Raw genomic sequence first — 22,374 nt, forward strand, 5'->3', positions numbered from 1 at the left:
GCAATGTTGCAATAGTTTGTAGACTTTGTGTTTTTAATTTCCTAAAGCGTCTATAGATGCATAACACTTCCGGTATAAGTTCAAACATATTCACTTAGTTATTCTTATACTTATCATCTTATGTCTATGTCAATTGTCATTCTGGTCTTGCGGAGTCCAACATTGTAATTAAAATACACTAGTCTAGTATATTTTAAACATTAATTACTACATAAGTAAGTTGTTGCTAGAAATGGCTTGTCCCAGGCTCCATTAATCAGACTAATCACTTGATTATAATTATATAAAAAATATATAATTATAATATAATGATAATAATCATCATTATTAAATTCAAATAAATTTAAAAGGTAATCTATCGTTTTGGGTACGTAAAATCGCCCGCGACTTGTAATGTGAAAAACAGGTGACTCCTTAAATCTTAATAATTATTTCACATTTTGAGGAGGATTTATGTTTTTTAAAATACTATCTTATTTCCTTGTTTCATTTATGTACCTGTTTTTAAACAATTGAATTAAAACTTTTCAGTAATAAATGAAGACTAGCGATGTTTCTAACAGATGCAACCATGCTCATTTACTATAGCAGCCATCTTGTTTAAGTTTTATTTGTAAAGAGATTCAGGGGAAGCCACTCTATTTTACAAATGGCTGCTGTTTATATTAGCAAATCTGCTCGCAGACAGTGCTGTTTAAAGTTAATTTCTGGCCTATATTGATATATTTAGCCATTGATTTAGGTTTATTAATCATTTATCTATAATATTTGACACAAACATATCACAATATACTTCTATTAAAGCCTTGACAAAGAGGTAACATTTTCGTACATTAATAGCGGCGGGCGATTTTACGTACCCAAAACAATAGATTACCACATCAACGTATACAAATGATTCAATAGGATGATATTATTTAATTTTACTGTTATTGCACTATAAAAAATATAAAGGACAACTTGAACGAACAATACTAAGCCTTGACTACATTACAACCTCATCCTAACACAACAAGAACAAGACTACTTTAAACTTCTTCCCTGGCAACAACGATCCTACACTCAAATGTCACAATCTTGCGTACAGCATCACCATTCAATGCTTTCATTATCTTTGGCACTAATATTTGTTCACACCGAAATTACCTGTTTAAACACACATCATTACAACTTTAGTTTATAATTATATTAGCTGCATTACACCACACTAACTGCCTTGTCCTACCCTATTCCACAGCTTCTTAACTCATTAAGTCCTCTCCCCCCCCCCCCCCCCCCACTTGACTTACCTACTAAACCAATTAACACATACTGTCAAAATTAGTCATAGTTAGTATTTCATTGTTTAAAAATGTTTTTCTATTAATAAAAGTATTCCTTGTTTAATTTAGTATTTAGCTGTTTTCTATATATATAATGTTGAAGTAGTTGGTTTATTATTATTAGAAAGTAATAGTCATCAGTTATTAACACAGTTTTGCATTCCTAGCCCTGTAATATCTAAGCATTTATTCTATTATGCCACATAACCATTTCAAACATGGAAGGCATTTTTAACTGCAGCAGGCATAGTTTAAATATTAAAAATCATTTAAATGTTCTTCTTCTTAATATTGTCATTCCATACAATCATTGTGATAATTTCAAAGCCAATATTTTTTTTTATTGTGGACTATTATATTAAATATAAGAAACTAATACTATGTATTGATAATGACATAATTTTATCATACTATTATGTTCATTGTTTTTTATTAGGTTAACCTGTAATGGCTACTGGTGATATAAAAAATAATATTAAACAGTTACAACATGAGCTTAAAGCTTCAAAATTTTCTGAAAATCTTGATGTAGATGGGTAAGTTAGTATTTGTAATATTTTTTTCATTAAACAGGAAAAATGACAGTTGGAGTTGTTTCTTATGCTTATAATTATAATAGGTTATATACTGTGGTTAAAATTCAACTGTAGAAGTTTGTCAAGGGAGTGCACAGCAATGATTATTGCGACCCTGCTAAGCCATTTTAAGTAGACTGCAATATGAAAATCTTTATTTCAAGAAGTATTGTAAAAGATATATTTATACCAAAAAGCTTGTAATAATTAAATTTCTTATTCTATTGTAAAATATTTTCTTCTTATTTCTTTAGGTTGGTAAGCGGCTCACCAAAAACATACTTGAGTATATACCATTACCTGTTCACATCTTACAGTACTAAATTTAATAAGGACATTGCCAACTCCAACAATGAGCTGTATGGGAAATCAGACATGAGATTTATGGAAGCAGTTTACAAGGTGGGACATTTTATGTTCTTTTGAAAAATGTTTATTTAAGCAATAAAGTTTACTTACAAATATTTATACTAATTGTTGCTTAACCATAATCTGTATACTATGATGATTAACCTTCATGTCAATTTACATACTAATTTAAGATTTTTCAACTTCAGATCTTAAGAGATATGTTTGATTACAAGCCTCAGATTCACCGTGAACAATTTTTTTCTCCTGGTTTTGCTGAGCGAAAGATTATAATGGCCACTGATATTTTAAAGCTAATCAAAAACCGTTATAAACCAGTCAAAAGCTCAACTTTTAAAGTTGCAAGTATTAAAGATGAAAGCACCCCAAAATCTGAAAAGGTAGACTTTTTAAAAGAATTTATTCTAAGAGTATAACATTTAAGAAACTTTTTGGAAAAACAATAATGCTTTCACTTAAATATAAAAAATGTTATTAATTACTGTAATTTTTTTTAATGATAAATATTTTACTTTTTTTAAATAGATCCTGCAAGAGCCCCATGGTATGTTATAAGGTTTTTAATACTGTAATAAAAATAGCTTACTTATTCTACTTCTGTAGACACTTTTTTGGAATCTTAAGTAATTGCTTTTCAATTTCTAGAGCGCACCCGTAAAATTGCAAGCAAATCATCTACAAGCATTGCTGGGGCTGTCATTTTGCCTGTCAGAATGTCTAGTGGATTTTTGAAAGTTTCAAAGTCTGCATATGCTGATCTTAGAATTTCTGAGGGAGCAGGCTTTGATGATGAAGAAATTGAAATAACAAAAAACAATAACAAACAAGCTAGAAGTAAGAAAACATTTTTTTTGCTGATAAATTTTATTTCCAAAAAAACTAACGTATTTTTTTTAAATATACAAAAACCTCTTAAATTAACTACCTTTAAATAAAGTTTCTTAACTTTTCAAGGGGTGTATCCAACTGATGAAATTAGTTTTAGTGAAATAAAAGATACAGCTGCTCAGCAAGCAGGAAAAGATGTTATTATTCAGAGTAAGCAAGTTATAGATCCTGAATTGCTAAATGCAGAAGTAAGACGGAAAGTAGTAGACTTGATATCACCAGCACTTTTAAAGATTAATGAACAGATTGGAAAGTTAAGCATTTCTTTGAAGGTATGTTAAGTTTCAAGGTTTGAAAACCTGTTTTAAATACATAGTCAATTTTCAGGTGCAGTCTCATATTTGTAGTAGGCATATTTTCATCTGATTATAAAATTTGAATTCATATTTTTGGTGTAAAAAGAAGAGATATTAGCTTTTGTTATTTGTATTTACTTAGAATTTAGAACTGAAGCAGACACCAAAACCAACAGAAGAACCACAATCATCTACAGCTCTTACAGCTGGAATAGCTAAGCAAATGAATGATGTAATATTTAAACTTGACACACTTACATCCAGAGTTGTCCTTATTGAAAACAGACTAACTATACTTGAATCAAAAGTGAGTTGATCATAATCCATATATATAAAAAGCAATGTATGTCTGTTTGTTTCTTTGTATGTTTTTCTGTCTTTTATGCATTACTACACCTTTCATCCGATCGCCATGAAACTTTGGGATGTGGTTAAGAATACTCCTAGGGAGGTTTTTGTAGAAATTATTTTTCAAATTCACAGGGCTAGCACCCTGTCAGGGCGCAATCCAATTCTTTTCTATGTATGGTATATAAGAATAAAAGTCAATTAAAGACACTGTTCATCCGATCGCCATCAAACTTTGGATAGTTGATTAGAACACTCCAAGAAAGGTTTCTGCAAAAAAATCTTTTAATTTTGTGAGGGTAGCGCCCTGGGAGGGTGCGATTTTTCTCAATTTGGCGCCCTGGGCTATCCCGCGAGCGATATGATGCCTATGTTCATTTTAAACAGTGCAAAAGACTGCATAATATCAGGCGCATTCTGCGGCACACCGGCAGGGTTCGCTTTGGCACCCAGCACCATCCTATGAGCACTATGGTGCCTGCGTTAGTTTTAAGGAACACCCTACAATATTGACAAGGCGGCACACGAAATTTGATGGTTAAACCGAGCCAGGGGCGTACGCAGCGCAGTAGTGTAATATAGGGGGCTCACAAGAGTGCCCTCTATGTCCCTGACACTTAAGTGGTGAGTGATTAACGGTGCTATTACGGTGAGTGATTAACGTACACTCAAAGCGTGCTGGGTGGTTGTGTAGGTTAACCCGTGCCCCGATAAATATGATCCAAGTGCGGGCATTTTTTACATTAAAATAACTCAGTTTTAGAAAACAAGGCCAAGCATCTAAGAATATAGGATTGGTAAAGCATTGATGAAACCTTCATAATATATTTCATCAGATTTTATTTGTGTTTTATGCATTGCTACACCTTTCATTAGATGGTCATGAAACTTTGGGAAGTTGTTGAGAATACTCCTGGGGCGGTTTGAAACGGTTTCTAAGGAAAAAAATTACATTTTCGAATGTGCGGCGCCCCGACAGAATGCAATTGGGCACCCCGGGTTATCCCATGAGTGCTATGGTGCCTACGTTCGTTTTAAACAGTGCAATACACTATGGATACAACGGGGCATTATAGTTGTTTATTAAACTGAGTCAGATGTGTCAGTTGACACCTATGTTAGTTTTAATGAGCCAGGTGTTGTATGCGGCGTCCCTGCGGTAGTGTAATCAGGGGCTCCTGAGAGTGCCCCTCTATGTCCCTGACACCTGGGCGGTCACCAAAGTGTGTTCTTCCTCACTATAAGGGTGAGTGATTAACGTACACTCAAAGCTTTCATGCGACTCAGTTTTAGAAAACAAGGCCACACGTCTAAGAATATAGAATTGGTAACGCATAAATTTTTGTGGGTGAATGATGATAAATTTTTGTTGAATGATTATAAATTTTTATGGAATGTTTTGTCCTTCAAGTAGCTATAATCTTCATGTAAAAATAGTGCTTTTTAAAAAAAAAGATTACATTAACACAGCAGTTAAAAAATAAGTGAATTCTCTTATGGACTTTTAAAATTGTGTATGTTTTATGTTATAATTTTTATAGTTTATATTTTTATTTACTCAGGTTGAAAATGATCAAAGTTCTCAGCAAAAGTTTGGTTTCAATTCAAGCTCTCAACTTTCACACAAACATTTAGTGGGACATAATAGAGAAAAGACTGCTCTTAAATTTGATATTACCAACAGTGTTAAGATTAGAAGTGAAGACAAAGATGAACAAGATTCTGAAGATGAAGTTGAAAACAGTTGTGTTGAAGGCAAAGTTGAAGATGTAAACTTTAAAGTGGTTAGGGAAAGTCACATAGAGAAGGATCCAAAAATTATTCCTGGGTTAATCAAATCTTTAGTAGGCACATTTGGTATGTGTTAATTTCAAATAATAATCGTATTTGCAGTAATTGTTTAGTATTAATGTGCCCCAATCATATTGGTTACATAAATCCATAGATCCATGTTTTGTTTTATTTTTCTATTGCTAACCTTTCTTCTTACAATTATTCTTTGTTGTTCCTTTTTTTAAATGACTGTACCCCTTTAAGTATAATGTATTATGTTTTTTTGTTGTTTTTTTAAATCTCAGCTTCAGATCCTGATTGTGATATTGATGTCAAAGGATCAAATTCAAAGGTTGAAGATAAAAGTAACTGTGAGAATACACCATTGAAACCTTCAGCTTCATCAGTAGGATCAGGCAAACCCAGCTCAGTATTACAGTTTGTTGAACTCTTCTCTCCCATTCAAGCTTACAAGGAAAACCAAGACTACAGGCAACAACAAGATGACTCATCTTTTGCCCCTCCATATTCACCTTATAATATGGATAATAATGAAAAGAGAAGATCAAGCACACCTACTCAATTAAACTTAGATACATCAACACTTGATAGAGTTACACGTATTACTCAAATGATGGAAGAAACAAAACAGCTTCTTCATTAATAGTACCCATAATTATTTTTTTTTTAAAGCAAACAGTTATTTTTCTGTTCAACTTGATTTACTGTGCCAATTCATTTTCCTAATATGCTTTCCTTAAGTGTAAAGAATATGTTACCAAAATATTTTATTCATATTGTAAGTCTCATGCTGTCACCAGAATCTTTGTTTATTTTGTGTTGTCTTTTTATGTACATTTTTTTACTGTTCACATTTTAACACATTTTCAAACAAAATTTCTTCACAAAGCAAATGGCAGTTTTCATAAGTAACAATGTAAACAAAAAAATTCATTAAAAAAAACAACTAACAGCTATGATTTTAATGTTTGTGGTTTATAGAACATTTGCTTTCTGTCTTTTATATTTGTATACTCAGGGTATAAGTTTTATTAAAAATAATATTAATTTTATGTAACTATATTTACAGTTTAAAACAGCTATTAAGTTAATGAACTGGCTGAACCTAGAAAGAAAATAATAAGGTATATTTAGTGAAATACATATATGACTGACTTTATTAAATATTTAATACATTTATAGAGCATAAAATATTAAAATTACTTATTCTTTCTGTTTCTTGTTTGTTTTATTTATTAAAAACATAAGATGCTGTGTAATTTACACTTAATAATAAAAAGGATATTAAAGCTTGTCTTATCTTTTTACTACCACAGGCTTTTCTATGTCAGTTGAAGAAAATAAAAGTACACCAAGTCAATCTAACTAGAATTATCCAGAATAGATGCTTTGAACTATTAACATGTTTTGGGGTGTGGTAAATGTTAGATTTGTGTTATTTGGTGATTTGTTGTTTTTTTTAAATTTAATCTGTAGCCCTAAATAGTTTCTAATTAGACTGAAATTATCAGTAAAACCATTTTTAAAAAAAAAGTTTTCTTTGATTATCTTCTGATGCATATTCTTGAAATTTAGGCTAATAAACAAATGGCTGATTCTAGCCAGTAGAAGATGCATATTTAGTACAAACAGCACTACTGTGACCTGGTTTTTCTTGTCTTCTAAATGTTCGCTGTTCAGGCCATTCAGTTGTCCTGATGGGATTAACATGTTAAAAACTTAAATAGTATATTTAAATAGGCTATTAAAAATACTTTTTTAAAAGGTGTTATACTTTACTTACAGACTAGATGGGTAGATCCCTTTACTTTCCTAGTCCTAGATATACTAGATTCTATTGCATGATGTGAAAAATGTACACCATTGTCAAAACTATGAATATCCATTGAAATAACAAGAAAATAAAAATAGATGCAGCATTAATATTTAATAATTATAATGAATTTTTAAAATAAAATTTAAAAAACCCAATAAATAAAACCTCAATTAACCAAAGCATAATTGATAACATAATTAAACTCATCTTCCTTGTACCTAAGTTAAATATAAGTGTATTAATGAATTTTAACGTTTACCAACTACATTCAGTGTATTTAGATCTGTAGACAATATTACAATTTAAAGAGTTTTTTCTTGATAGCTTTTAATAGCCTACATTAAATTATGGTGAACTGAATAGTATTTTTGGCAAGTTTTCTTGCTTTTTTGGAAAACCTGGCTAACAATAACATTACACTATTATACTTCCGTGTAATCATGGCTGCCGGAGAAGAACTTTTATCACTGATAGACAGGGAAATCCCTGATGGAAGAAAAAGTCTCCAAGAAAGCTATATGAATTTAGAAAATGTTGCAAAATATTGTGAAGATAACTACCTTAAAGCTCTTAAGGTGATTTATGCTAACATGTCCATACAATATCTTAGAAAAATAAAAGACCATGACGTCTGACGATGTTGATCGAATTTTAATCGACTGACGGGTGGTATTCTAAATACTAAATTCTTACTAGATCTACAATTCTTAGAATTTCTAATAGAAATCTGTCGTTTTAGTTAAAATCGGCCGACGATAGATCTAGATCTAGTACTGTGGAAAAAAAAAGGTCACTCATGAAATTAGTGTGGGCCTATGAACTATGATTTTTAATGAGGATTTAGATCTAGATTCTAGATCTATGTAGGCCGTTCGATTCACAGCTTCCGGGTTTGTTGTTTTGAAGCCATCTCACGGCTCATGCGCTTACCAAAAATGGCGACCAGTTTCGCTTTCACTAATGGGTAGAGGGATAAAACTAATGATTACGAAGCCATCGTTAATTTTAGAAATCGGAACTATCCGTTTCTATTTAAGTCTATTAATTAAGAATTGTCGGATCTACTTTTGGCCTAATTTCTTTGTTTGTCTCGCAAGCGGCGCCTTAGTGAAAGTAGCTCTATATAATTCTCATCTTTCGAATCAAATAACTCTAAAATACCCCGTGTATAATAAACCAAACTATGTGTATATGAAACTTGAAAGTATCAATTTTACACACATTACAATTAACTGGTAATAACTTATGGTCGGAATGAGATGTGGTCCGTTCAAGTAATAATGCCATTTTATTATAATCTTTTTTGGTGAACACGAGGCGCGGGAAAATGTGTGCCGCGCAAGAATCCAATCATTTGGCTAGGTTTATGACTGTTTTTTTATGTCACACCTAAAAATAGAATGTTTACGCTTTCTTCATTGGTGATCGTTTTTATTATTTTTTAAACTGAAAGTATGAATTATTAGTTAGATTTTAGGTTTTGTAGCTTGGTATACTTACCCTTTATCAATTTTAAAAGCATAGCATGCTGATTGTGAACAAATAGTCATAAGACACAGAAATAAAAAGTTACATGCGATGTGCCACACCCGGGTCACACCCCCTCAAGAAAACACGCGTTTATTAAGCTGTTTATCTCACTTTACAACAGTAATTAAAATTAATTGTCAAATTTTTATTACTTATTGGGTAATATTAAGCACATGTTTACTAATAGTTAAAAAGAAACATAAGTAAATTCTGTTTTAATGGAGGTCACGGGTCAAGTTTTTTTTCCTTCTTTCAAGTTCAGTGGAGGGTGCCACAGGCTGACCTGACTTTGGAATTTTTTTCAGTAATAATGACTTTGCACAGAAAGTTAAAATATGCTAAATTAGCTTAGTTTACTAGTATTCTAGCTATTATTAATACATTTTTAATAAAAAAAATCATTCTGTAATTCTCATCAAAAAGCCTAATCTATGTTTTGTAAGTTACAAAATTTAAAATGTTACAAGTTTCAAAATTTCATTCATGTAGGCCTAACTGTTTTTAAACAATTGTATAGTATTAGGTAGGTACTAGGATAGAATTTTAAAAAATGGTTTGATTGCAGTAAGATGACTGCAGGTAAAAGGGTAAAAAAACGAAGTGATTACTCTGAAGATTTATCTCCCCAACGTCTCCACTTAGTCGGCAAAAGATACCTCTGCGCATTGGCAGTGACCTATGGCTAGGGTTAGAGCTAGAATTAGGGATAGGATTTGGGCTAGTGTTAGGGATAGGATTAGGGTTGGTGTTAGGGTTCTGCAGTTGTAAACACACGCATGCGCAGTACTATCAAAAACATCCCCGCGATGGCAAGTCGTAGTTCTCTCCATTATGTATGCGTATCTTATTCCGGCTAGCATCGGTCTAAAAAAAATAGGGTAAAATCACGATACAGCATCGGTTATTATTCCGGGATTGTATGGCGGTAAAAAACAGACAGTAAAACCATGGCGAGCTGTTCCGGAAACCACCAGAAATACTGTAAAACATTATTTATTTGCCGCCATATTATTTAAATATATAGGCCTCTAATGTTTAAAAGACTTTATTTTTATTTCAACAGTCAAATTAACTATGGTTAATAGTAACGAATTTTACAGAAACTCAACAAACATTACCAGATAATTTCCGACGCTAAATTTTGAGATTACCAAAAATAGAATCACAGAACAGTTTTCCTTTTTGATGTAGCTCCAATGTTTAAAAAGTTGTTTTTTTCCTATTAAAAAGGTGCATTTTTCAACACATGATTTTTTAAATTTCTGTGATAGTTTTTTTTTTAGTGTGCACTAAAATGATCATAGCCTGTAAACTACATGGTATAATTTGTTTAAACTTTCCAGTATCTTTTTTTACCATATGGAAGCATAATAAACCATAAAATAAGATATTTTTGGGTAGAATTTTTGAAAAACAAAAGTGGAACATGGGGACCCCCCCTCATTTTTTTTTTTTGAACACGCAGTGCTTTCATACAACTACTACAGTTTAAATTTTAACTATTTGAAATATTAAGCTCAAAATAACTCAGAATGAGTAACTATGGGTGTATCAATGAATAATCCAAAATATTGATCATAGCATGAAAGATTTTTGTATATCATGATGCAAAGCTGATAAATCATGCGATTCTACAAAACTGAAGTCTGGTTTATGTGAAATACAAAATTATGACAAATTTAAACTACTGAGCATTTAAGTTTCAAACTTTGCTTAACTTTAGATAACTCTATATTACAAAAGAAATAATCAAAATATTGGTTGTGACTTCATCTGTTTGCCAGAAATATATGGTTGAAGAAGGTACCCCCCTTTTAAAAAAACCAACACTTTTAGCACAATCTGAATTCAAAATTTGACTAAAATTTGTTCCATAACAATTCTACTTATTAAAGCCCAAATCTCTCAGAACATTGACCCTATGTTACCAGTTATTTTAGCAGTCATTTGCTGAAAGTTAAATGTTCATGTTTATTGTTTAGTCCTCTTTACTCCTTATGGAACATAGGGCCTCCACCATTTCCTTCCATTTCTTCCGATCCCCAGCTATTAATTTTGTCATCTCCCAAGACATCCCTGTTGGCTTCAGATCTTCAAGAAGACTCCATCTACAGGTCTGTCTTGGGCGCCCTCTCTTCCGCTTTCCCTGGGGGTTCCACTCAAGCGCTTGGCGTGTAACATTTGGGTGAGCCTTTCGCAGTGTGTGACCCACCCAGCGCCACTTCCTCCTTCTTATTTGCACACCCATAGGCTCCTGCCTAGCTTTCCTCCATAGTTCTATGTTCGGCACTTTGTCCTGCCATCTCAGTTTCAATATCTGTCTAAGGCATCTATTCATGAAGGTCTGTATCTTTGCTAAATGTTCATGTAATCAAGTTTTAATGTTTCCTTTTTCATTTGTCACTAGATCTTTTCTAACTTAGATAATTCCCTTCTTAAAATACATCTTTCAAAAAAATTTTAAATGAAATGTACAGTGCTTCTCAAAAACATTTCATTATTTAACTTCTTAAGAACATTGTTACTACAAACTTTAAATTTAAAAATTCTAACTTTTGATTTTATCAAAATATAGCTAAATCATCACCTGTGTCCCAAAATTTCATTAAATATTTATGGTTTACTTCACACCAGTAAGCCTGTATGAAAATCATCACCATAAATATGTCTCTGACAGCACCACATGAAATATTTTGGAGTCTAATAATGCATTCTGGAGACACCAAAAAAATAGAGCTGTTGTTTAAGAGATAATTCATCTGGGGTGAAAACATATAAACATTTAATCTACTATGGTTATAATGTGATTATGCTTTAAAAAAATATTTCTCACTGTTGGCTTGTGTACAAACATACATGTTAATTAAGGTTTACATTCATGTGAATTATAAAACTTTCATTTTGTTCAGTTGAACTTGAATTACATGGTTAAAATTTTTTTATCTCTTTAGACAAATCCTAATGCTACTGCTCAAGCTCTGCAGGACACCAAAAATTATACAACACATTCACTAGCCAGTGTGGCATATCAAATAAACAACCTGGCCACAAATTTCTTGAAGCTGTTAGATTTACAGCAGAGTCAGCTCACTGACATGGAATCTAGTGTCAATCATCTAAATCAGGTAACCACAGCAGTAAAAAAATGTATTAACTTGGTAATTTGTGCTTTTTATAGGCTTTTATTTAATTCATACATCAGAGCAGTCTGTCTTTCTGTTTGTGGCAAATCTTGTAACTATAACTCAATTTTGACCCATTCTTTGTGCAACAATTTTATTCAAACTTTCCAGAAGTATCATTCTCTGATAAATATCTATTTTAAAATCAAATAAATCATTAAAAATTAATTTAAAGATTTCTAAATTCAATAATAAAAGGGCAATAACAGGATAAATGATAAACAGACACCTGATTAGCCTGATTATGATAGTGAACTGTTGGTCATGGTACTTGGTTTTTTTCCAAGAAGGGCAGAAAATTGTCTTTTAAAGATTCAAGCTACTGATTTGGATTTTAATGCAAACATATTTCGTCATGTGGTGTTGATTTGATTAAGTACAATTGAGTAAAAAGTAAAGTTGAAAAAATAACTTTGCATTGGTCGCTCATCAAATCTCTTTCACATTTAGTGCTTTTTACTAAAGAAACAAAGCTTGTTTTATTTTTTTAAAATACCAGTGTATTTAAAAGCTATTTTTTATTCAGGTTTTTAATATTTGTTTTATTTAATTTCTGTAGATTTTTAATATATTAAAAATGTATTTGCATATGGCAGGAAACAGATTCAACCCTCAAGCATCTACTTTTAGGGTCAATTTTCGCCAATTTTCAAAGTAACAAATATTGACATATTATATATCAATTTTGTTGCTTAACAATCGAGGAATTCAAAAATATAAAAATTAATAGCACTAGACATTTACATCACGTTCAAAATGTAGATTAACCACACTCACTCAACTGAGATTTTTTTTTACATCTAAATGTAATGAGGTCCAAAAATCCACGAAATTCACAAAATTAACGATATAATTACACAGAAATGTCACTTAGGCATACATTTATTTGTAATTATGTCAAACTTTACAAAATATACCAGTTTATAGCTTATTTCTATAATTATTCTTGAGAAAAAAAACGACCGCCCTCCCCTTTAAAATTCTGGCTTTTAGAAACACTCTGGGGAAGAAAAAAAATAACAGAGTTAAATATAGAAGGTCTATATAAAGAACATAATTAATAAAATATGTCTATATGCCAATTTTTAATATAGTTGCAGCATTTACATGGCTAATTATAATTGTTTAGTACTTTGAACATTAATTTAAAGTTACGACTGTCTGTGGCGTCATTCAAGTGTAGTGTCAGTGTAGGTGAACAGGGTGTTAGGGCCTGATACGATTTCATTAATGAACAGAATGTATAATTAGAACTGGCATATAAAAACAATGTTGATAATAGATGCAGTTGTTTTAATGCTACTTATAATAGATCAAAACGACAAACATAATTAAAACCTAAGAATCTGGAAGCGGTGACCTCATTTTACTGACACGGTTGTCAAATAGTTAAGTAAGTGAATAGATCTAGATTTAGAATCTACGTAATTTTGAAAATACGCTAGTTCTAGAAGCAAAATCACTTTTAAAAACTGAAGTTAGTGATTAGATCTATAATGAAATTGAAATCAACAACTGATATGTAAGTATCTTTTGATTTAAAAAAAAAAAAATACGCTTAGTTCTAAGAACAAAAAATTCTATGGTGTACTCGATCCCTATCCCAAAACGTGCCAGCCATATCGCATGCGTAGTCAGCTACTCAGCTGCTTATCAAATCGATGAATTTTAAAATTATATAATAAAAGTAGGTCACCCTAAAAAAAAGAGTAAAATGGCTCCCGTTTTCACGACAGCCGTCACTCGATTCATAATTTACAGAGTTATAAAGTTCTACTTTCTTTTGGCTATAGATTTAAAGAGATATTAATTTGTTATTTCTCATGCGTTCCAACAATTGTACCTAATTTTAATAAACATTAGATTAGTAAGGACTCGATTCTTTTTAGAATTAGCCCTCGACACTATACAGACTATTGCGAAGAAACAGACTCGCGCGAATGTCGTGCGTAGGCTGGTTCAGTGGCGAAGGTTAGAAGCCAATTTGCGACGGAAAATTTTTACTTTGAAATAATTACATTATCAATTAATTTCGATTTAAAACAAATGGCTTAAAGTCAAAAGTAAACTAAAATTGAAAAACTTTGTTATTCGCAGTGTACTCAAGATTCTCGTGTTTTAAAGATAAGTCTAGTTTTACTACGCGTGCGTGCATGGTGCGAATACCGATTTTCCGCGACAGAAAATCATTAAAAATATAAAAAAAAGTATCTACGGCAAAATAATAATTATATTTTACAGAATTAAATAGATTTAACTTAACTGTTATTTAAATACATGCTTCGGAGTAAAAAAATACAATTTTATATCCGTAAAAAATTAACTGAAATTCCCGCTTTCAGCGACGCCGATGTGTCGTAATTTTCGGCAGTCATTTTGTTCAAATTAAAGTAAAAAACGCATTCAAATATACTTTTTTTTTACTTTCATAATTTACAGCAATCATTTCTAATGAAAAATCCATAAAAAAATAATAGTTATTTTTACAAAATATTATTTCTTACCTCATTAGTGCAGTACACGTACTTTCCAAGTAGATCCATTCCGTCTAGATTTGCATACTTCGCATCCTTCGCCGCGGCACAAAATGTCATAAAAAACGAATTCCACAAAAATGTTGCTAACGAAGCTTGTAAAAACCTTGCTCTATTTATCAGTATAAACAAAATCCCCGAACGATGTCTGGTTAGAAAGTTTATGAACGGCGAAGACCGAATATGCATTTTGCGGTACCAATCTGTTTCCTGCCTTATACACTTATTTTCATAATATTTTTAAAATTTGTAATCAAGTACTCCATAAGTAATTGTTTCCAATTAAAATGCATTAATTTATTTACAGTTTGCAATTTTTACTTTTATTTTAAGTGTCTTTTAGTGATTTAAGTGTTTGTTATTATTGATGGTGAAATTGAATTCAAAAGTGGCCAGTGCTTTGAGTTTAGAAACATAAATCATTTTTAAAAGGGATTTTCAGATTCTGATATAAAGTGAAAAAGAATTTTAATTCCTAAGTATGAACATAACCATATGATAACATTTAATTAATGGCACCTTTAGTTTGAGTGCAATTTAAATGTTTGAAGACAAAATGATTTATCTTATAAAATTGAACAGATTGTCATGATTCACAAAGAAAAAGTAGCCAGAAGAGAAATAGGTGTACTCACAGCAGGTAGAAATGTTCCGAGGCCAATTGGAATGAAAAACGGAATAATATACCCAGAACAAACAGAGCGGCCAATCAAATATACAAGAAAATCCATTGATTATACAATACTTGATGATGTTGGACATGGTGTAAGGGTAAGTCTTTTTATTTCACTTATTCTTAAATAATGCTTGCATTGCTGTCTCATTTTTATGTGTTATTTACGTATTCAGTGTCTCATAAACCTTTCAAAATGTAAGAGCTGCATTAAATCATAGTTCTTTAGAGTTTTAAATAAATATATAGGCCTACATATTTATATATTAAGAAAGAGATGAATCAGCTGATAGAGATAAATGGATTTATAATTATAGAGATACATTGAGATTTTTATACCTTTTTAAATAAACCTTTCTTATGCAATTGAAAATATTAAATGTCTTGTTTTCTTGAACACATTTGAGTTATGATTTGTATGTTTCTTTGTATTTTCAGCAGCAAGCTAATACACCAAGAACAGCTAGGAGTCCCTCTGTTAGTAGTACCCACAGTAATAGCAGTGCTAGTAACAATAACCAAGCTCCAACAACCAAACCTCCAACACCCCCTGTATACAGGGCAGGTACAATAGGTAGAGCAGCAGGTGCCCAGCAAACTAGACCAGTTGCTCCTCCAATGGCACCACCACAACCTATTCCATCTCAGGGTAATTTTCCACCTTACCCCCAATCAGGCAGATCATCTGTATCTGCGGGAAGCTCATATTCCCCTTCTAATACGATGGTAATGGGTCAGCTTCACTCACCTTCCATGGGTCAATCTGTGCCGCCTGGACTAGCCTATAACCCATCACCTAATACTCTTCATAACATGACTCGCTCTGCCAATCCTTCTCTAATGCATCCTGAGGCAAAGGGTAAATTAGCTTACTATTTACTTAGGCTTTGACCAGATTGTTTTTTTGTTTTACACACATTTTGAGAGTTTTTATATATGGGGTTGTATTGTTAATTTGTGTACATGGGGAATATGTAATGGAATTTCAATTTAAGCATCCAAATTTGATTAAGTAAAGAAAGCAAAAACTGGTCAAAGTTTATAATAATGGTTTTAAAAAAAATGCAGTTAAAAAAAAATTCTGACAGATTTTTTAATCACAAGGAATATAAAATATTCTTGGTTTTTAAAAAAGTTATTGTAACTGCATTTTCTTAACCAGTCTTAGATATTATAGTTAGTTGCTTTAATTTAACAGTTTATTTTTATCTTTAACACAAAAATATATAGTTATGCTTAACTCTTGTAAGAGATTTGTAATTAAAATTAATCATTTTAATATTGTATAGAAAATGTTTCAATTATTGTTTGATTTATTGTGGTACATACTTCACAGCAACTTTTGGTTTTTCTTAGAATAATATTTTGGCAGTAACCTACAGTGTTGAAATCACTTTTATCAGTTTTTTCTTGATTATATCACTGTTCGTGCCAGGGTCATAGTACCTGAACTTCATACCAGCAAAAATAATATCTTTGGTACACTGCCTTTTTTTCATAGAAGTACCCAACTTTCTTACTTTTAAAAGTTTTTAAAAATTCTCTAAAGATATCTGATATCTTTAAAAGTTAAATATTGGCTTAGTAACATGTTTTTAATAACCAGTTAGAGTATTTTATTTCCTTTACACATATTTTCTTTAGATACAATAACTTCTTTAATAATTTATAAATTAACCGTATTAATACAAATTTCATTTCTATATTATGTAAATGAATATTAACAAAAAATTCAATAAATTTAGAAGTTAAAAACAAATATTAAAACTTAAACATTTGTGCTTGTCTTTAGTAATCAAATGCTGAAAAATCAATCTTAATTTTCTTTAAATTTTTTTAAATTTTTGTAAGGATGGTTGTGGATAAATAATTTCAGCATACAATTTAAAACAATCATAGTTAACACATCTCTTTAAACTACAGATTAAAAACTAACAAGCTTATTATGCAAATATTGCTAAACTGAATATTAACAGTTTCAAGCTATTCTGTAAAAATGAATCTGATTAAAGTTTATACATTTAGGGCAGAAAAATTATTGCCATTTTTCCTGCATCTTGCTTATGTTGTATTATTCACACTTCTCTCTTATTTGAAAATCTTTACTTACAGCAATAACAAAAAATCCATATGTTTTTACACTTTATTTATTTAACTAATTTTAAAAATGTCAGCTATTTAAGCAAAAAAAAATTATTTTCAATAAATACTTTGTGATAAGCCATTTCAAATTTCTTGGAAATAAATCTGGATTATCTAGTCACATTATTTACTGTTAAAAAAACAACTTATATATATATATATATATATATATATATATATATATATATATATATATATATATATATATATATATATATATATATATATATATATATATATATATATATATATATATATATATATATATATATATGTAGGCTTCAAACATTTTACCTTTATTTTACTTTATTTTTCTTTGCACTTTAGGTGTGAAAACTGCCAAACAATTTATTACCTAATTATTTTTTTCTGAGCACCCATTTTCTTTTACATTTTATAGCATTAGCACTTTTTTTCTACTTTTGTTTTTTGATTCAGCAGCAACTTATGCACGTAGTAATTCTAACCGTGGACAAAGCTGGATTGGTAAGATTATTAACTTATATATATTTTTGTATAAAACTGAAATATCTTGTAACGGTAAATTAAGATACTTTCGTCAAAGGAGAATTCTCTGATATCTGTTGCCAGTATTGTCTTGAGTTTTAAAAAGCTATTTTCTCTTTATGAGACTTTGGCTTAACAGCTTTTCGGAGTTATAATCAGTTAATCTGCTTTGACATATTTATGTCAGTGTTATGAAAACTCATTTGCATGCTGCTTGTTTGTTTCTTAAGTTATGTTAATATTGATGTATGATTAAATTTAAATAAAGTATTTTCATTAGTTAAATAAAAACTGATATAGATTTACAGAAATAAATTTCATGAACCAGTTTAATCATCTTTCGAAAATACACAAGTAAAAAAGCTTTTTAGATATAATAGTTTATATTCCTTGTCTTTTTCTAATATTATATTTTTGTTGTTTTTTTTCTTTTGCATGTAAGTAATGTTAGTAATTGTGATCAATATGTATTCTAAAGCAAACACATAAATTGCAAAATCAGAAGAGCATCACACTGTTTAGTCAAATAATTACTTTCATAACTGTAATAATAATAATGTTTCGTAGAGTCACAATTGCTATTCATTTGGCACTTTCATTTGTCACACATTTACACAAATATTAATTTTTCTAATATTGTTCCATGTTCATTTTTTTCTTTTAAATTATGAGCATAACTACATAGTAAAATGATCTTTTCGTCTTAAATATTTTAAAGTTACTACCCAATTACAACACAATTTATTTTGTTTGCTGCTTAAAATGTGTGTTGTAGCCTTTAAACAAAGTGATTATGTTTTTAAATTACCATCAAACTAAAAAGTAGTAAAGATATTAGCACAACTAAAAAAAAATCATCTTACAAAAAAATGTTCAAATGCTACAGCGGTGTTGGTTGTTTTTTTTGTTTTTGGGGTTTTTAAAATTTGTGGTCACTGTTGTGAGTTGATCATTGTTGTCTTGGCTTTTTGTTTTTCACAGACACATCCACCACTTCCTTGCCCCCACCTCCACCAGATGATGATTTCCCTGAGCCATTTATGGGGTTTGAAGGTGTGATATTTGATTAGTATTAGTAACATTAAAAATGTAATTGATCATTACTTCATTTAGCAAGCTGTTTCTAATGAAAAAAACTGATATCCAGGTTTGTATCAATTGCATAGTTGGATCGCCATTGTGTAAAATGACTCAAAGGATATGCACTAAAAAGCTTTGTGAAACACTGCTTAAAACTTTTATTACTATAAAATATACTAACAAAATAACATAATATCATGAATACCTGAATACATTTTACAATATTCACATAATCTTTGTAATATTAACTTGTGTGTTTTAATTTTTACCCACTATGTATTATGGCCAGATTAGAATAACGATGACATTTGAATAAAGATGAGTACGCCTAATCTCTGTGAACTATAAGAAAATATTAACAGTAATGATTGAAAATCATATTTATACTGCTTTGTTTGGATGCTTATGTTTTTAAGTACTGAACATGTTTGCTTCTGGCTTATAAATTTTGTTTGTAGTTTACTATAATTTGTGCATGTTACATTTTAATGTTACATTTCTAGATTTTAGTTTAATGATGTATATATCAATAAAATTATTGCGGCTTCCATTTTCATGTTACCATTGAACTTAGCTGCTCCTTTCTAACATGATTATTTGAACTTGAGTTTTAAATGTGTGAATAACCAATTATATCATAGTAGAATTTAAAATCAGGAATAACAAAAGAATAATAGTATTAATAGTAAGTTCCCTATTAACAACATGCTTATATATATATATATATATATATATATATATATATATATATATATATATATATATATATATATATATATATATATATATATATATATATAGTGACTGAATCATTATGTAGTATCAGTATGTCAGGTATTTGAAAACTAAAACTGTTAATTTGCTAATGTTTGTTTTCTTAGGTTTTAGTAAGTCATACATCAGTTGCGATCATTTCTATCAGTATAGTATAATGGTAGAAAATTGTAGTAATTTACTTAAGAGCTAATATAATATATTACTGTAAAAAGTTTGCCTTGTTTTGAAAATATGCATAATTTTATTCAGTCAAGTGTTTTAAGAATTAAAGGTTCAGGTTAAAAAAATTTCTTTCTAATTCTAATTTTTTTTTTAAGTTTATGAACTAAGATGAGATAAAAATATTGTACAAAGTATTTTTTTTATTGTTTAAAAATTAACATAAATTGATATAGCTATGAACTACTTATGTAAATGTTCAGAAATTAGAAATAAGTTTTTGTCTATTCAGCTCAATCACCTTTGCCTGCTCCTCCATCAAATGAGCATTTTGACTATCCTGCACCTCCACCGCAAGACTTCAGCGATGTGCGAGAGGGTCCACCTAGCTCGAGGCCGGGGAGATTGATTGGAAGTGAACCTGAAGATACTTACGCAGCGACACAGGCAATGGATGACCCGTATGCTGCAACAGGGCCACAGCTATTGTCTCAACAGTCATGGATTCCTAAGCATTACTTAGAAAAAGGTCAGTTTGATCTCTTTCTCATCTATAAAATTAAAATGAGGCAATGCTTATTGGTAAGTTGCTTTTTGTTTCAGAAAATATAATACACACACTACTTTAATGAATTTCTAATTTCAGTTGTAGCCATTTATGATTATTCTGCCACCAAATCAGATGAGTTGTCCTTTGCTGAGAATGCAGTTATCTATGTTATACACAAGAATGATGATGGATGGTGGGAAGGAGTTATGGATGGACAAACTGGCCTTTTCCCATATAATTATGTTGAACCATGCATGTAAAACAAATTATTTCCGATTTTTAACACTAAACTATTTTCTCAAAATTCCCTTATGTGCTAATAACATGACTTAGTTTACAATCATTATCCATGCTGTTTCTTAGTCTAGTACCTTGAAAAATAACTTATCTTTTCATCTTTTATCTTACACAAAAAAGTTATTTGCTACTCCATCTATGTGGGTTATTTTCTATCAATTTTTTGTTAATTTAGTCATACACTAACAAACATGAAAATATTAATGGAAAATTTTTTTAATCAATTTTTAAAAAATAATTTAACATAAGAATTTTGTCGCTAAATAGAGGAATTTTCTCTTAATATTGCACTGCATGTTTAAGGCGAATGTTGTATAAAAATAATAGTGCTTCCAATGCAATTTCTAGTCGTCTTACAAATTTCTCTTGACTAATAGCTGTAAAATATATTAAAATATGAAATAAGCAGCTAGTTATGTGAATCTTCTGTACATATTAAAACTTTTTTGTTTTATTTAGTCTATGTTGTTCAAGTCAATAAAGATTCTCTTCTGTACCAAAAGTTTTAAAATGTTTCCATTTTATGTTTTTATGTATATAACAGAATTTTAAGATCCCAAATTTTAAAAATTAATGCATGTTTAATTGGAAATGATATTACTGAAAATTAATACCACTAGATATGAATAACGAGAATGATAGTTTTTCCAACCTCAGATCTGCAAACTTATATTTAGTATAGAATATACTGCAAAAATTTTTCATATTGGTTAGATGACCAAATACTTATAATGAAGGATATTTGATATGGCACATGTATAAAGCAACGGAAGCACACTACTTTTGGCAAATATAATGTCTTGCATTATAGAACTTTGGGGTTTTGACAATAGTTAATGCCATCTTGTTAGATAATCTGTACTTAGTTCATAAATTTGCAAGTCTATAATTTGTAGGCCATTCTCTACTAATCCAAATTTGTGGTTGCATCTTTGAAAAAGGTTAGGTGTCTTTAAAACAAAACAAAAATCAGTTTAATATATATTTATTAATGATTGTGTAAAAGTATTATATACATGACTTTCCATGTCTACAAGTTTTGGAGTTAATAAAATATTCATTTTGCTTACTGCTGTGAACAGGCTTTTTCCCCATTTTCACTTATTTCTTGGTAATGTAAAAAGTTTTTATCTTTATAATAGTAAACTGCTTGTAAATTATTGATTACTGTACTAACATTATTAATGTACCGTTTTCAGTATGATCATTAAAGAAGTAGGATGTAAATTATGTAGTGTTTTTCTTATGTTCTATTCTAACAATGTATTGTTCTACCCTAATATTAATGTAGCACAAATACCATCATCATGTTTGATTTGCATAATTGTTTAGTTATAAAACAATTTGTTACCAAATTGCATGTGCTTCAAACCACTATTACATTAAAATGTTTTCACAACAGTTTTAAGTATTACTTTATATGTATCATATCTATGTATATATTACATACAAAATTTGGCTCTGGTTATTTGTAAGCATACCGACACACCGATGTTGTTTTTCTCAATAAAATGTTACCCATAAAAAGTTATTTT

General features: G+C 30.1%; 2 protein-coding genes and 1 long non-coding RNA gene across 14 annotated transcripts; 2 read left to right on the forward strand and 1 right to left on the reverse strand.

The window, feature by feature from the left end:
• The first annotated feature begins 117 nt into the window (after positions 1-117).
• LOC131938810 (centrosomal protein of 44 kDa-like) lies at positions 118-6,854 on the forward strand. The gene is made up of 10 exons (XM_059297009.1): positions 118-215; positions 1,759-1,858; positions 2,152-2,299; positions 2,455-2,646; positions 2,792-2,810; positions 2,912-3,100; positions 3,221-3,426; positions 3,593-3,757; positions 5,361-5,655; positions 5,877-6,854. The coding sequence occupies exons 2-10, from the start codon at positions 1,770-1,772 to the stop codon at positions 6,233-6,235; spliced, it is 1,662 nt and encodes a 553-aa protein (XP_059152992.1). The 5' UTR covers positions 118-215; positions 1,759-1,769; the 3' UTR covers positions 6,236-6,854.
• A 987-nt stretch (positions 6,855-7,841) lies between these two features.
• On the forward strand, positions 7,842-22,069 carry LOC131937899 (abl interactor 1). 12 transcript variants are annotated; one of them, XM_059295612.1, is made up of 8 exons: positions 7,842-7,983; positions 11,890-12,063; positions 15,237-15,425; positions 15,766-16,186; positions 17,908-17,955; positions 18,958-19,029; positions 20,285-20,521; positions 20,639-22,069. In XM_059295612.1, the coding sequence occupies exons 1-8, from the start codon at positions 7,849-7,851 to the stop codon at positions 20,800-20,802; spliced, it is 1,440 nt and encodes a 479-aa protein (XP_059151595.1). In that variant the 5' UTR covers positions 7,842-7,848; the 3' UTR covers positions 20,803-22,069. The 12 variants fall into 12 exon arrangements, with proteins under 12 accessions (XP_059151595.1, XP_059151604.1, XP_059151662.1 ...); XM_059295621.1 differs by having other exon boundaries at positions 17,911-17,955; XM_059295679.1 differs by having other exon boundaries at positions 15,766-15,976.
• LOC131937940 (uncharacterized) lies at positions 12,986-14,881 on the reverse strand. Its single transcript, XR_009386264.1, has 2 exons — positions 14,625-14,881; positions 12,986-13,120 (listed from the first exon to the last, which is right to left on the reverse strand). It is a non-coding gene; the product is annotated as an uncharacterized LOC131937940 (long non-coding RNA).
• Positions 22,070-22,374: the final 305 nt, after the last annotated feature.

Source organism: Physella acuta, unplaced genomic scaffold (assembly GCF_028476545.2).
Source record: "Physella acuta isolate Inbredline_101_S28 unplaced genomic scaffold, ASM2847654v3 ptg000017l, whole genome shotgun sequence".
Lineage (NCBI taxonomy): Eukaryota > Metazoa > Mollusca > Gastropoda > Physidae > Physella > Physella acuta.

Excerpts from the sequence above, each read along its gene's own strand:
- LOC131938810 (XM_059297009.1), top strand. The coding sequence starts at position 1,770 with ATGGCTACTGGTGATATAAAAAATAATATTAAACAGTTACAACATGAG. Across the intron at positions 1,859-2,151 it reads GAAAATCTTGATGTAGATGG|GTTGGTAAGCGGCTCACCAA; the intron begins GTAAGTTAGTAT and ends TTATTTCTTTAG. Across the intron at positions 5,656-5,876 it reads ATCTTTAGTAGGCACATTTG|CTTCAGATCCTGATTGTGAT; the intron begins GTATGTGTTAAT and ends TTTAAATCTCAG.
- LOC131937899 (XM_059295612.1), top strand. The coding sequence starts at position 7,849 with ATGGCTGCCGGAGAAGAACTTTTATCACTGATAGACAGGGAAATCCCT. Across the intron at positions 7,984-11,889 it reads ACTACCTTAAAGCTCTTAAG|ACAAATCCTAATGCTACTGC; the intron begins GTGATTTATGCT and ends TTATCTCTTTAG. Across the intron at positions 15,426-15,765 it reads ATGTTGGACATGGTGTAAGG|CAGCAAGCTAATACACCAAG; the intron begins GTAAGTCTTTTT and ends TTGTATTTTCAG.